This window comes from Octopus bimaculoides, chromosome 7, assembly GCF_046866305.1.
Source record: "Octopus bimaculoides isolate indiv1 chromosome 7, ASM4686630v1, whole genome shotgun sequence".
Lineage (NCBI taxonomy): Eukaryota > Metazoa > Mollusca > Cephalopoda > Octopoda > Octopodidae > Octopus > Octopus bimaculoides.
In genome coordinates, this window is record NC_142934.1 from 25,327,031 (window position 1) to 25,344,232 (window position 17,202).

The window sequence follows — 17,202 nt, forward strand, 5'->3', positions numbered from 1 at the left end:
ACACGACCGCGCTGGTCACACGAAAAGGATTGTTTCGTACCCTTCTCAGAAAGAGAATTCACATGCTTCATATATTTACCAGCCCGCTTCGACTGCATGTATGCAAACCATCCATCCTTTTTTATCCATCCATCCATCCATCCATCCATCCATCCATCCATCCATACTTGATGGCTGTGAACTCGTATGATCATCATCGCCAAATAATCTTGTTCCTGGACTTTAAAGACAATGGAAGTTAACAATTCCTGTGATGAAATTAAAGTCAATAACAGCATGCACGACACCGCAGACTCTCCTACAAAGCCAAGTACTCCAGACACAGGTAAGAGCCGAGTCTCTGGCATTGTAATGAGGCAAGTGTTATTTGGGAATAGCCTTTTGTCCAGTCAACATCCCACATATTCCTCATCTCTAGCTCTGAGTTGTTTGAAATGAATAAATGAGGCCCTGTTTCTGAATAATGTAATACTTATTCATAAAACCTCACTCTATCTTATAAATCATCGTCGTGCCCGTCTTATGCTTCGACTGATTTACATGTAAAGCGAATGAATATATCTTCTATTTTACTTAATTATTGCATCAAATTTTATTTTATTTCTTTTTAGATGTGCAAATTCCATTGACAAGTCTTCTGGCTTTGTTGACCTCGGCGATTTTGGTTTATAATTGAAAGACACTTACAGAATAAGAACATTAAGGATGCTTTTGTTTAAATTTTATCTTTAATTTCCAATCAGTTATGATTTTCAAAAAATGATATATGCTACTTCTAATATTGATTTTATTTGGCTAGACATGAATTGAATTTTTATTGCAAGTGACGAGGGAGTCATTAAAAGTAACTCCAGTGTATTACTGGTAGTTTTTTAAAAAACTCACTGAAGGATTAATGAAACTTATTACAGCAGAGTTTTGAGCTAAAAGAAATGAGTCACCGAACTATATAGAATAAGACATCCAGTTCGGTGCTTATTGCGACCTACTCTCAAACATGTTCCTTTTATTACAAATTTTTGAGTCAACTGCGAAAGGGGAACTCTATGTAGTCACTTGATTTGCTGGAAATAACGACCAAGTTATTTTCATGTTCCACTGTCTTACAAAACCCATTATATGATGTGGTCCTAAATACCCACCTATACTAGATAGTCTAGGCTGGGACGTCTTTCACCATGTCTGCTCAGTGATTTCTAAACTGGAGTGAAACAAGCTAATATTGATCACCAAATTTACAAACACAAGAGTACATTTTTCTATCTACTAAATCAATTTCTAATTTAGGCGCAAGGCCAACATTTTCGAGAGATGTAGGTTAGTCGATTACGTCAGTACTTGACATATTCTTTATTTTATCGACTTTAGAGGAATAAAAGAATAATTTACCTTCGTTACAGACATAAAAATTCGGAACAAATTCTACAAAGGATTTGTTCGATGCATTGACGATTCTGTCAATCCACTGCCCTTCTTTTTTTACTAATAATGGATAAGTATTGATCTCACACATACACACACATACAGACGCGCACGCGTCAAGTTTAACAATTATCCGTCCACATTTAATACATATTAATAATCTGAACAGTATTATGAAAAATTAGATGGATCAACTCTACTCTTTCCCTCTCAATTTGTAACCTTGTAGTAAATCGTAAATAGGTTTTGACTCATCGGAACTGGTTGAATCTATTTTATTTTCCTCACACTAGTAATATTTCTGGGATAAGCCGCAAGTTATACCTACTTTACATTTCCTCATAATATGCATAGATCATCGTAAAAACACAATTAACTAGTGGTTGTTTTTGTTTTTGCTGTCGTCGTTGTCTAGCCTCTGATCGAGAAGACATATGGTCAAATATGTTCCAAAGATGACCACCTAACTTTTTGAATACCGGTGAATCATGATAGCGGTTCTTTGGCATGTCCTTGGTATTGCTGACAAAAGCAAGCAAAGGAACTAAATGTTGTTGAATGTAGCCTTCCTTTTTCTAAAGACATTACAAACTGGTCTGTGTTTGATTTGGTCTCCTATTTCTATCAGTCCCTCATTTATTTAATTACTTCACAGTAAAAACTAAATGCGTTGCTGTGGTTTAGTTTCAATCATCTGCTGTGGTTATTTCATTTTCTTCGAGTCACTATCCTTTGAATGAATGTCACGGCTTCCCACTACGCTTCTTCAAATGAAGCTATTAATAAAAAGACAATACCTACGAATTATTAAAGATATTCAATAATTATGATTTTGCTATAGTTTTCTTCAACGATCGGAAAATTCTATTCGACTAAATCATAAAATGTCAAATAATTCTAAATTTCTAAATGAACTAAAAATTAATGATTGTTGTAATGATTTTTAAAATAAACATTTTATTTCATTTCACGGGTGTTTTCTTTCTTTTTTGTTGCTGTAATTTTTACCTCTCAAACTTTGCCTCGTCCTGATATACACTTCATAAAAGTTAAGTTCTGTTTTGTAGTAGAAGCTACAGTTGCTATCTCATTCAAGCGGAACTGAATTCGACCCCATTGCGTGATACCTTAGCTACCTGTTTTCTGCTATGGCCTCGAGTTGACTATTTTGTAAATCAGATTTGGTGAACATAAATAGATTAAGAAAGACACGCACATATTCATACGTATGTGTCTATGTGTATGAGTTCACGTGTTCATGTCGGTCTAAAGCAGTAAGTCAAGTTGTGTCATTGTATCTGAAAACGTGATCTAGTGATTCGGTGACTAGATTTCGATAAAATAAGCCCCACACTCGGATCGATATGACTGATTAAAAGCCTTGAATGCGGTGCTCTAGCATGGCTGAAGTGTGATAGCTAAAACTAGTAAACATAGAAACAGCACAGCGATGTAACTCAGACTGTAAAACTGTGAACGATACACTGAATAACGAAGGTTAATCACAAGAATTAGTAAGCTTGTTTTACACAACATTTGATATCAGTCAACAATAGAAGAATGTTATGTTGAAGTTCTATGGGAAATTGTGAATAAGCAACCGAACAGAGTATTTATTTGCAAAGTAAAGTTCCATTAGATTGAAGTGTCGATTAAGATAGCGAGAAATATATGCTTGTAACTGTCTAACTCTGTAAATTTTGTATCTTGTGTCTAACATCTCATCTGCTATCCGAAATCTTATCTGCTTCCATCGTTAGACAAACTATTTTGAAGTGTTTGGTGGAAGAGCCAGTGTAAAAAAATTAGACATTATTTCAATATCACATATTTTCAAACACAACAGTGAGTTATCGAATGAAATATTTGTTGTGATAGCAACTGAAGGAACTGTGTAGATGTGTGACGGTAATTGATAGAATTGTGAGGATGTATGACTGATTGATGGAATTGTGAAAATGGGTGACAGAGAGTGAAAAGACTGTAGATGTGTAGCAGTTATTGATTGGATTTTGATGCTGTGTGATAGTTGTTAAGGACTGTGGAGATGCATGGTATTGAGAGAAAGGACTATAGAGATGTGGAAGTCATGAAAGGGACTGTAGAAATTGAGCAGACTATGGAGATATGCGACTGTAATTGATAAAGCCGTGGAAATGAACAAGATCACATTAAACCCAGTTAAATAGTTTTCTATCACCTTGAGAAATTCGAGTTTATAGAAAATCATTTAAATAATCGATACGTCAGCTTTTTCCAGTGCTCTCTCACTAGCATAATGGGTACCGGAATGGACTTGTGGTTAGGAAATCTCCTTCACAGTGTCCGATCTTCCTATGCATCACATTGTATATGTATATTCTACCAACGGAGCAAGCAAAGCCTGTGTTGAAATGCTCTGTAGAAGTGCGTTGGCGAGGCAATTTCCGTATTTACATATCTGCCACTCGGTTTAACATTCCTTTTGCCATTTGGGTACTTTTATCAGAAGTACTCTTTCATAATTATTCGCATGCAGTCTCCAGTTTATGGACAGATTTCTCCCCTACTCTCACCCATCTCCGAAGTCATGAAAAATGTCACAACAGTTGCCTTTCTTTGGATCGTGCTATTATAAATAAAAACTTCGGTCAAGATACTCTCAAACAGTCTAATCAAAATCTCCACAAATAGAGACTGCACCCATATTTGTATGAAACAGAACACGACGTCCTTTATTTTAATTCAAAGTAATTTGTGATTAATTTGATTTTTTTTATATAGGTAAAGAAGTGTGACAAATAAGACAACAATTTTGAAATTTATTTTCTCGCATATCAAAACCAGAAATAATTCTTCCATTCTCACTCGCTTATATATCCAATACTTCAAGCAAACCACAAGATCGTGATTTAATTTTAGTATATTATTAAGATAGAATGCAGTGTTACAAAACGAGCCTTTAATAAAAATAAAACGATGCGTGAACGCTGTACAACTGCTATACATTTTTCATGTTCGTGTAAAATTCTGCAGAAAAATTTGCTACATTTCTCTCGTTATTTAAGGAATCTCTGTTGCTTGTAATAAAGATCAAAATTAAAGTATGAGAACACGTTAGCTCCCAGTATTTTGTTATATCATAAAAGACCTAGACAAGTTGCAGAAATAGTTTATACATTTGGTTTAATTTTAATACAACGCCGAATGTTTGAAGATTGGAAGATAGGAAGAAAGGTATATTCAGGTGAAACCAGTATTTTACTGGGACTCATTGTAACACGAAGAGTATATAGCTACCGTTGTTGATTGTCAAACTGAAAGGTAGCTGGATTTCGACTGGAAGCATAAGGGGATGAAACAAGGCAATATTTAGTCCGATACAGTACCATTTCCTGCCAATTATTGCATTAACATTTGTTAATGGTGATATCATACGTAAGCACAAGGTGACAGATTGGATCGAGGGGAAAGGCCATCGACTGAATTGACGACGCCAATTCCTGTCAAGTTCTTATTTTATTGAACCCGGAAAATAAGAAAAAGTCGACCACTGCTGAATCTGAAATTATCCTTTGTGAAAATTATATATATATATATAATTTTCACAAAGGATAATTTCAGATTCAGCAGTGGTCGACTTTTTCTTATATATATATTTCTTATATATATATATATATATATATATATATATATATATATATATATATATATATATATATATATATATATATATATATATATATATATATATATATATATAATATTACGGACAAAATCCAAAATTACGGGTAAAAACTCAATTAAAATCAATTTATAAAAAATTAAAATTAAATTGAGCTTTATAGATAAAATATATATAAAATATATATAGTTTTAGGGAAAATAACCAAGTTTCAAGAACTCATCGATGAAAATCGATTATCACATATAGAAAAATTAACAATTAAAAGCACAATAAATGAGTATAATATAAAGCAAAGTAAATATCATAAGATAAATATAATATAATAATAATAATTTTATTTATTATATTATATTTATCTTATGATATTTACTTTGCTTTATATTATACTCATTTATTGTGCTTTTAATTGTTAATTTTTCTATGTGATAGTGGATTTTCATCGATGAGTTCTTGAAACTTGGTTATTTTCCCTAAAACTATATATATATATATATATATATATATATATATATATATATATATATATGCGTGTGTGTGTGTGTGTGTGTATATATATATATGTGTGTGTGTATATATATATATATATATATATATATATATATAACACGGAATTTTGTCAGTGAACAGGTCCTCCTTCTCCTCCCGTCTTTCTCCTTCTCCTCCCCTCTTTCTCCTTCTCCTCCCCTCTTTCTCCTTCTCCTCCCCTCTTTCTCCTTCTCCTCCCCTCTTTCTCCTTCTCCTCCCCTCCTTCTCCTTCTCCTCCCCTCTTTCTCCTTCTCCTCCCCTCTTTCTCCTTCTCCTCCCCTCCTCCTCCTTCTCCTCCCCTTCCTCCTCCTTTTCGAACCCTCCTTCTTCCTTCTCCGTATTCTCCTCTTCCCCTCCTCCTCCACCAATTGTTGTTTTTCGTTTTTCTTCCTCCTCCCCTTCTTCTTCTCCTTCTCCTTCTTCTTCTTCTCCTTCTCCTTCTTCTTCTTCTCCTTCTCCTTCTTCTTCTTCTTCTTCTTCTTCTTCTTCTTCTTCTTCTTCTTCTTCTTCTTCTTCTTCTTCTTCTTCTTCTTCTTCTTCTTCTTCTTCTTCTTAATTTCTGTGATTCGAAAGAGTGACTAGTGTTATATTTAGTTTTCTTACTGCAATGGTGAACCAAAATTAATCTGCTTGAATGGTATATGCTTCATTCTGGTAGAGAACTTCACGGAAATAAATCTCGGATGGAGTTCAATCTGCACAAAGGAAAAAGTAGTATAACACTATACAATGTTTAACCAAGATCTCTATAATTTCTATTTACTCATCATCAGACCCTTAGTTAATAATAATCCTTAACACAGGGTCATTTGGTTTAGCACAATCGTTACAAGTTTTGGCAAAGTGCCTTACAGTATTTAGTTAAATTCTTCTGTATGTCCTGATTTTGTATTCCAACAATGTCAATTTTGTCTTACATTTTTCTGGAGTCAGTAAAATAAAAGTCAGACGGGAACTGCCGAAATTAATCCACTGTACATGTGGCTCCGTATCTATGTGAATAACTAACGTATTTATCAATACGATAACTTAATTATTATTTGTATTTCTATTTTATACACAGTACTGTGGATTGACATTTTTCGATGGTTTCCTGATGTTTTTTTCTTTTTTCGTCCTTTAAACAGATATCTAAACTTAAGTTTGAACACGTACACACATACCTCCAATGTATGCATGTATGAATGTGTGTTTGCATGTGTGCATGTGTATGCATGTAAGACATGAATGCATGGGTACATGTATGCACGGATGTGTGCATGTATACAGATACACACTACACCACCAGATGATTGGCAAATACACATGTATGTGAAGAGCAGAAAAACAGAAACAGTACTATAGTGTTAGTAGAACTTTTCTACTGTTAATATTTCAGTCTAAAAACAGTTTGGGGAAAGAACAATGAATCAAAGAATAAGACAGAGTTGTTAATCTATTGTCTTTCAATATTTATAGTTTCGTCCCTTGTGTGCAATTTTCGCGGTAGTGGAAACTTTCTTTCGCTCTTCAGATACTTTCTTTCATTTCACACACCAGTAATACATTATTTACATTATTTACATTATTTACATTAGACAGACATGTGTCCTCATCTTGTTTATTGTTACCGCAACGTTTCGGCTGATTTACTCTCCAGCCTTCATCAGGTGTCCTGGTAGGATTTGGAACCAGTCCTGGGTTCAAAATCCTATCAAAAAGCTAGAGAATAAATCAGCTGAAACGTTTTGGTAACAATAAACAAGATGAGGACACATATCCGTCTAATGTAAATAATGTAAATAATGTACAGAATTCCTCATCTCAAAAATACAGAAGAGTATTACCAGTAATACATTTAATTAACTCATTTGCGTTTTACCCTTCTCTCTCAAAAATTGTATTGTCTCTATTCGGAACAACACCAAAAATATTTTCATCAGAAAATTTCAGTTAATCAGCTCTGTACAAACATATATAATCCTTTATCTTTGTCTTGTATTGTGAAAGTTATAGATCTGTACATGTAATTACTAATGCTGCTGTTTACTTTCTTCTTCTTTATTTTGTAAATGATATTTTTGTGTTTTGAATATCACTCTTCAATATTATCATTGTCGAATTTGTGGTAGTTGTTTCGAGAGGTCCTCCAAGTGTGTAATCTGTTTATCTTGTTGTGTCGACAACACTGCCAATACCAGTTAAATACATAAATAATACATATGATCACAGCCACGATGAGAATGATGCAAATGGTTGGAGTTCGATCCAGAGACTGCTGAGGAATTTTAGTACCTACAATAATAATAATAATAATAATAATAATAATAATAATAATAATAGTAGTAGTAGTAGTAGTAGTAGTAGTAGTAGTAGTAGTAGTAGTAGTAGTAGTAATAATAATAATAATAATAATAATAATAATAATAATAATAAATAGATATGAAATTTGGATTAGAAAAATGTGCCAAAGCAACCCTGAAAAGAGGAAAACTAGTTAAGAGTAGCAACATCACACTAGATAAAGCCAATGAAATAAGAGAATTAGACCAAAGCCAGACATACAAATATTTCGGAATCAATGAACAAGGTAGGATACAACACACTCAAATGAAAGAGAAAATAAAGAAAGAATACTATAGACGAGTTAGATCAATACTAAAAACAGAGCTCAATGCTAAAAACAAGATAATAGGTATTAACACTTTAGCCGTCCCAGTTATAAGTTACAGCTACAATATCCTTAAGTGGACACTAAATGAACTAACAAAATAGACAGGAAAACAAGAAAAAAATGACAGGATCTAAGATGCACCACCCAAAATTTGACATAGAAAGGCTATATATACAACAGTTAGAAGGTGGTAGAGGCCTTATACAGCTGGAAAATGATTATAAAATACGACTGCAAAAATACCTACCTCAGAAGCAAAGAAAACTAATACAAATAGCCACAAAACACGAGCAAAAAACTGTTTTCAGTATTTAAGGAAGCTGACAAATACAAACAAGAAATCATACTACCTAACAAATAAGAAGAAGAAGAAGAAGAAGAAGAAGAAGAAGAAGAAGAAGAAGAAGAAGAAGAAGAAGAAAACAAATGTAATAATAATAATAATAATAATAATAATAATAATAATAATATTAATAATAATAATAATAATAATAATAATAATAATAATAATAATAATAATAATAATAATAATAAGATAAAGCCAATGAAATAAGAGAACTAGACGAAAGCCAACCATATAAGTATTTAGGAGTTAATGAACTAGATAGGATACAACATACACAAATGAAAGAAAAAATAAAGAAAGAGTACTATAGACGAGTTAGATCAATACTAAAAACAGAGCTCAATGCTAAAAACAAGATAATGGGTATCAACACTTTAGCTGTCCCAGTTATAAGCTACAGCTACAACATCCTTAACTGGACACTAAACGAACTATGTAAAATAGACAGGAAAACAAGAAAAATAATGACAGGATATAAGATGCACCACCCAAAATCTGACATAGAAAGGCTATATATACAACGCACAGAAGGTGGCAGGGGTCTTATACAGCTAGAAAACTATTATAAAATAACCACCATAGGACTGCAAAAATACCTACTCCAGAAGCAAGGGAAACTAATACAAATAGCCACAAACACAAAAAACTGTTTTCAGTATTTAAGGAAGCTGACAAATACAAACAAGAAATCAATCTACCTAACAAATACGTAGAAGAAGAAGAAGAAGAAGAAGAAGAAGAAGAAGAAGAAACAACAAAAGCTATAAAACAAATGAAATCGAAACAAAAACTAGAACAGCAACGGACCATGATAAAACGATGGCAAGAAAAGCCCCTACATGGTAAATACTGGGCTAAACTAAATGCAAAAGAAATAGACAGAGAAAAATCCCAGCAATGGCTGAGAAGCTCAGGACTCAAAGCAGAGACTGAAGGATTTTTAATTGCTGCACAAGACCAAAGCCTCCCCACCAGAAATTACCAAAAACATATAATGAAAAGAAATATAACAAGTAACTGTAGAATATATGGAGATGGACAAGAAACAATAAATCATATTATCTCTGGCTGCCCAGTCCTGGCTAAGAAGGAATATATTCACAGACACGACAGAGCTGGGACCTATATACACTGGAAGCTATGCCAACACTATGGAATAACAACAGAAAAAAGATGGTATAAACACACGCCAGAAAAGGTCACAGAAAAAGAGAAAGCAACCATACTCTGGGATATGCCAATACACACAGATAGAGAAATTAAGGGAAATAGACCAGATATAGCTGTCAAAGATCATGAAGAAAAAAAATGCTTTCTAATTGATGTATCAATACCAGCAGATGACAACGTCTCTCTAAAAGAAATGGAAAAACTTTCAAAATACAAAGACCTGGAAATAGAAGTAACTCGAATGTGGAATCTAAAAACAGAGACAATTCCTATCATAGTAGGTGCCTTAGGTATAATAAAAAAAATATTCAGACAAATACATAACAAAAACACCAGGACTTACAAATATGTATAACATACAGAAAATTGCACTACTGGGCACTGCACACATCCCACGCAAAACACTTTCAATCCTGTAACCATAAGAGCACCACAGAAAACCACAGCACATACCCAAGGCGCACAGAGCTGCGCTCGGTAGTGAAGTGAAAACACGTTATAAAAATAAAACTATTGAACAATAATAATAATAATAATAATAATAATAATAATAATAATAATAATAATAATAATAATAATAATAATAATAAGAAGAAGAAGAAGAAGAAGAAGAAGAAGAAGAAGAAGAAGAAGAAGAAGAAGAAGAAGAAAGAAGAAGAAGAAGAAGAATATGACTGTCTTATTCAGAGAAATGAAAGCCAAAGTCATCACAGCATGTTTGAAGCACCTTAAACTTCTCTTGAAATCAAGACTCAACGCAAGGAACCTTGTGATTGCCATCAACATATTGGCTGTTGCTGTAGTCCGCTATAACGAGCCCGTTCTTAAATGGACATGATTGGCATACGATAGATTGGCATCAACAGTGAAAGAAGAAACATGGCAGAATATTTGGTAAACAGCGAACAAGACCAACTACAGTATGCTGCTAATTCAAAAGGGTTTATCAACAATGGACTTGAGAGTGTTAATGAATTCCGATCACGTATAGCCAACGAGAGAGAAAAAACTCTATTCCGCATGGTCAGTTCTACCGTGAAACTAACAACTGAAAAGATCAGGAAATACCATGCAGGTAGCTCAGCAAGGGTGACCTTAAAAAAGAAAACTGAAATCCTAATCATAGCTGCCCAGAACCAGGCATTGAATACCAACTCAGGGAAAAAGGTTCGTTGCCACACAAATGCAACGAACCTCTGCAGAATGTGTGGTAAGAAGGTCGAAAGCGTGACTTTGCTCCTATTATCATCGGAGCATTGGGTTCAGTACCATCCAACCTGAAGAATCATCCGGAACCTTTAGAAATACCTTACAACCTAACCCCTACAATAACAAAAATCAGCTTTACTTGGAACAGCACGCATATTGCGTAAAGTACTGTTCGTCTTGTCAGACAGTACAAACCTCAGGTACACACAATATCTTCAATCTACATCTCAATATCGGATACTGTGCAACGTCTTCAATAATAATAATAATAATAATAATAATAATAATAATAATAATAATAATAATAATAATAATAATAATAACAATAATAACAACAACAGCAACAACAATAATAATTATAAAATACGAAAATTGTTGACAATGCATATAATGCGCCACCCAAAAGCAGATATAGAACGACTTAACCTGTCAAGAAAAAGGCTTGGTCGTGGACTTTTACAACTGGAATTAACAATGAAGATTGCCACAGTTGGCCTAAACATCTACCTGAAAAACGCTGATGACTAGATGTTAAAACTTGTTTTAAAGCCGGAAAACAAGAAAGCATCCTACTCAGTAACAAAACAGACAAAGAAATATCTAAAGAATTCCAAATACAACAAATCCCAGAATTAGACTACTAGAAACAAGCAGAGAAAAAGCTAAGCTTATGAAAACTCATGCTAAAACTGCTGTCTTAGATAGTCTTACTGAAAAATAGCAAGGAAAACCTCTCAATGGCAAATACCCAAAGAGAGTTAATAATACCGATGTTGACAGAGCCCTTACCCATCAATGGTTAGTGTCCTCTGCCTTAAAATCAAAGACAGAAGGGTTTCTCATAGCAACCCAAGACCAATACCTACCGACAAGGAGCTACCAGGCCAACATATTAAAGAACGGCTGTAACCCAACTTGTTGTCACCATTTGCTGTCTTCTTGTGCCTACATAGTATCTCAATAGGCATGATAGAGCAGCACGGTATATTACTGCGTAATTTGCAAAAACTTGGACCTTCCCCATGATAAAAACAGATGGGAATACAAACCACCTCCAATGCTTAAAAATGACCACATCTTACTCCTCTGAAACTTCACCGTTCAGACTGACAGAAAGATAGCTGCGAATAGGTCAGACATTATATTGAAGGGCTTCAGACAAAGATCATGCCTCCTCATCGATATGACTGTTCCGATCAATATAAATGCATCTATCAAGATCTACCAAAAACTGAGAAATTATAAATATCTTGAAATAGAAATTGGCAAAATGTGGAATCTCAAGAATAAAACAATACTTGTTGTCATAGGTGTCCTAGGAATGATAGCGAAAGGAGCTGATAGCTACCTAGCTCAGATATCACGAAATCCCAAAATGGCTGGAATTCAAAAAATAGTACTCATGGGAACTGCCCATATGCTACGTAAAATATTGTGTATGTAATCTCAAATTTTAAAAACAAACTTTAATGATTTTCTTATGTTTTCTTAAACATTCTCTAGAGCAATACTTTGCGCAAAACCAAATATATGCACCCTAGTCATAACACCAACTTGAACTTCTAAATTATTGTCTATTGAGGCGAAATACTGTTAAGAATTTCGTCCAGCGTGCTAACATCTTTGTCAGTTCGCCACCTGCCATAATAATAATAATAATAATAATAATAATGATGATGATGATGAGGATAAAGAATTTAAAAAAAATTAGTGCAAAATAGTTGAATTTTAAATTTGTATGTTGTTCTCGATCAACAGTTATTAAGCTATGTTCAAACGCGTTCCAGCTGTAACTGTCAGCTTGTGTTGGTTATTTTTTTCAGACAGAGGGTATCAAGGACTGAATTACACAATCTAACTTGATTTTAAAAAGTTTTCGTAGATTTGGGGCTGCTTTTACCAACAAGTATAGACCTCATCGCGGATATAGTATACTTCTTGTTAATTGAATTGGATTGCAATTATCTCTAGATTGGAAGGTGTAATACCAGAGCATACAATATTTTGAGATCTCAACGCAAAGGATTCTGGATTGTAAATCGAAAAAGAAAAAAACCCAAAAGAAGACAGATTTTGCACAGCACATTCCAATAAGACTACCATTATGATGATGTTATTTGTCAAGAGGCTGAAAATATTGCTGTGCACTGTAACATGGAAAATCTAGCTGTCTAATATGCCTGGTTACACTAGACATATTCGGTAGCAGGGTCTAAGGGTAGAAGATTCAAATAGGATCTAGAAATATAAGATTGAAATAGGAACTTGAATGTAGAATCAAGATACCTTTCATTCACTATTTTGCTCTAAATATCGAACATGAAATGACTACAGGAAGCAGAAGTTCAGTAATTCAGCTACAATAGAATTTAGTAGAACTTTTAAAGCGTGAGTGAAATATTTTACTCAACCTGTCAGTGGTCAACAAAACAATCTGGTTGAGGATAGCCTCCACCATGTAAAATGCATTCTAGGCTTCTTTAGGAAACTGTGATGACTTTGTAACAACTGTTTCATGCAAAAGATGAACTTTATACTTCATCACAATGCAGTTACGGACCCATTGATTTCTTTGACAAGTGAATTAATTAAAATGATTTTTATCAACCAATCAACGTTTCATATTCTGTGTACTTTTATGTGTTTTCCTAATCAGTACCAAAATATTTTACATATTGATGCCCAAAGAATAACTTAATCTTCACAGATTACTGTCCGAAGAACAGAGGATTCTACATATCTGGATAACTAGGTAACAGAATATCGTAGTAAATAGTTCGGCTAGTCTTTGTATATAAGATGCAACATCACATATGTGAACATTTCTATTCTAGGAAAAGTTCTACGCTGTTACGAATACACAGCATGTGATATGCATACTCGTATGCATTTGCATAGGAGTTTATATGCTTTCGTACATGCATACTTGAACATACATTTGTCCGTACTCATACACATTTCTCAACGTTGGAATAGATCTTACTTGTGACGACATTTTGTATGTCTCACATTGAGTTTAGTCAACTTACTAATTTCAAGCAGGAAATATATCCGCAGTACATATTTTCTATGATATAATTCTGTATCGCTAAAGGTTAGAAAAATTTAGTAACAGACCTAAGTTTAAAAATTTTTTTTTTATACAGATATTTCATAATGTGTATCATCTCCATTCTATATATCACAGAGAACGGGGGTGAAGTACTTATTACATGTCATATTTCATGGAATGTAATATTTCAAATCCTGAAAACACAATTCTTAAAATGTTAATATTATTTCAGCAAAGAACCGTTACATTATTTACCGCTTACTTTAAGGGAAATACACAGAAAATACTCTGCATACAGATTTGAAAAACGAACAAACAAACAAACAAAAAACTATATATTATTTACCTTTTGGTTTTGAGTAATACACCGCCATAAAACCCCGACTGTGAGCTGACCAGTTCGCCGAGTACCAAATCAGCATTCTGTTAGTAGAAGAAACTATACTAACAGTTTTCGGTCCACAAAATTGACCAATCATATTATCTGTTTCAATATCTGCCGATGAGAAAACAACGATAATGTAAAGAATAAGAATAAAGTGTAATGTAGAGAATGTTAGAGCATTAATACAACCATACGAGTATTGATACAGACATACGAGGGGATACCCAAAAGAAACTGGAATTTTGCAATATTATTGTATTCACTTAGTTTTACGTTTATACTTTTATCACCTTCAAATTATTCTCTATTTGCATCAATGCATCGGTCCTGGCGCGTTTTCCACTACTCGAAGTAGAGCGGGAACTTTCCCGAAGGGATGTCTTTTAATGCCTCCTTCGTTTTTTTTTTCTTCGCCTCTTCCACATCTGCAATTTCTGTAGCACCAGCTTTCGTCATCAGTAATGACCTTTAAAAAAAGTTCAGCCACATTGGGAAAAGGAAACGAACTAAGTCAATTACTTATTGTTTGTTTGTTGGCACTCCATCGCTTACGACGTCGAGGGTTCCAGTTGATCCGATCAACGGAACAGCCTGCTCGTGAAATTAACGTGCAAGTGGCTGAGCACTCCACAGACACGTGTACCCTTAACGTAGTTCTCGGGGATATTCAGCGTGACACAGTGTGACAAGGCCGATCCTTTGAATTACAGGCACAACAGAAACAGGAAGTAAGAGTGAGAGAAAGTTGTGGTGGATGAGTACAGGAGGGTTCGCCACCATCCCCTGCCGGAGCCTCGTGGAGCTTTAGGTGTTTTCGCTCAATAAACACTCACAACGCCCGGTCTGGGAATCGAAACCGCGATCCTATGACCGTGAGTCCGCTGCCCTAACCACTGGGCCATTGCGCCTCCCAATTACTTATAAATATATAAAAAAAAACATCATTATTCATAAGAAATAATAATATTAGTGGCCGCAAGCATAAAAACCGTATAGGGAAATTACTAAATATACATAGAAAATATTTATAATTAGGGTACTAATTGGCCTCAGAGTATTTCATGACTAGTATTTTAGGCAAAGCTACTGTTTCTTAGTACCCTGGTTATATATATTTTATATATATTTATTTATTCATTTTCCTGTACGGTTTTTATACTTGCGGCTACTAATAATGAATAATGATGTTCTTTATATATTTAAAAAATAATTGACTTAGTTCGTTTTTCAATGCCGCTGGGAACCTCAAACGAATACAGGCATTGTGAAGTAAATTACCAGTATTGTTACGAGTAGAGAATCAAGTGCTTTTTGGCACTAAATTCGAAATCATAATACCAAGTTAACTGCCATTCTTTTTATAATTTTTGCCGGGGTGAGATACAATTCTTATTCACTTGTTTTTTTTTCTACCATGCCTGTAAAAATTTTGTGATAATTCTTAGTGCTTCTTAGTACCCTAATAATATGTATATTTTATATATATTTATTAATTTGTCTATACAGTTTTTATGCTTGCGGCCACTAATATTATTATTTCTTATGAATAATGATGTTCTTTTGTACATATACATGTACATATACGTATGTATATATGCACATATATATATATTATTTATATTATTATATGATTGAACGCCACGCATCCTCTTCCAAGTAAGTTTTATCTTGATAATTCTGATGCGCACATTATACGATCTTTTTACTCTTTGTTTTTCTCTTTCCCTCATTCTTTTACCTCCACTTCTCCCACTATTCTATCCTATTACTCTCTCACTCTCTCTCCCTCACTCCTCCTCCCTTGCTCACGTGGCTCCCACGTGACCATCGGGCATCTTTCTTTCTCTTCGTTGTAGCTGAAACAAGGAAGACGTGTTCTTGTTTGTCTCCTGTCCTAGCTTGATTTACGCGTTCGTCACCACAAACTCGTTTAGGCTTAGAAGCCCTTCCTGTTTGTTTTCACTGTCCTGTTTGTCTTACCTATTTTGACCCTCCGCAAAATCCCAAATTTTATTTAATTTGTTTTGCGGCAGCAGGTGTTTTATCGAAAGCGTATATTATTTTTAAATGCTCGAAATGCGAGACTAGAAAAACAGCCACCAACTTTATGTTGTTTGTTTTGTTTTCCATTTGTGTCTTCCGTTGTTCGAAAGCATAGCTCATGGTCCATGTAGTCGTGCTTCGTACTTTTTTGTTGTACACATTTTATGACGTCCTGTGCTCACATATGAATATGTATATACGTATAGATGTAAGTATATACATATACGTATATATATATGCATATATATATATATATATATATATATATATATATATATATATATATATATATATATATATATATATATATATATATATATATGTATATATATATATATATACACACACTTACACTTACATTAATAACTTTGCTTGAAACCATTTGCTGTGACACTATGTTAATAACCAGGTTGCAGTTTGCGCGACAAAAATTACGATGCTAATTTAACGTTTAAGTGATGTTAACCGTTATTATGTGTTTCTTGAATGGCTAATATGTGTTTTCCATGCTATTGTTATTTATGTTCCAAAACTCAGTCCCCGATCAAATCACTTGTCTGGCAAGTACATCTCATTTTCAAGACTTCTAACGAATATATTTGACTGCTTGTGTGTGTTCTTATTCAAATACTCATATATATGCACATATACATATAACACACACACACACACACACACACACACACACACACACACACACACACACACACACACACACACATACACACAC

The 17,202-nt window shown here is 33.9% G+C and overlaps 2 protein-coding genes across 11 annotated transcripts in view; one reads left to right on the top strand and one right to left on the bottom strand.

Annotated features, from left to right (window-relative positions):
- LOC128248347 (uncharacterized) overlaps positions 1 to 2,392 on the top strand; it is a 36,864-nt gene extending 34,472 nt beyond the window's left edge. For all 7 annotated transcript variants that reach the window (XM_089355022.1, XM_089355024.1, XM_089355025.1 and 4 more), the window contains one exon: positions 612 to 2,392. In XM_089355022.1, coding sequence (XP_089211148.1) covers positions 612 to 676 — 65 coding nt within the window. In that variant the 3' untranslated portion in view covers positions 677 to 2,392. The remainder of the gene's footprint in view (positions 1 to 611) is intronic.
- A 3,663-nt stretch (positions 2,393 to 6,055) lies between these two features.
- LOC106882802 (cubilin) overlaps positions 6,056 to 17,202 on the bottom strand; it is a 110,103-nt gene continuing 98,956 nt past the window's right edge. For all 4 annotated transcript variants that reach the window (XM_089355030.1, XM_089355031.1, XM_089355032.1 and 1 more), the window contains 2 exons: positions 14,391 to 14,540; positions 6,056 to 7,888 (listed from right to left, as the gene is read on the bottom strand). In XM_089355030.1, coding sequence (XP_089211156.1) covers positions 7,689 to 7,888; positions 14,391 to 14,540 — 350 coding nt within the window. In that variant the 3' untranslated portion in view covers positions 6,056 to 7,688. The remainder of the gene's footprint in view (positions 7,889 to 14,390; positions 14,541 to 17,202) is intronic.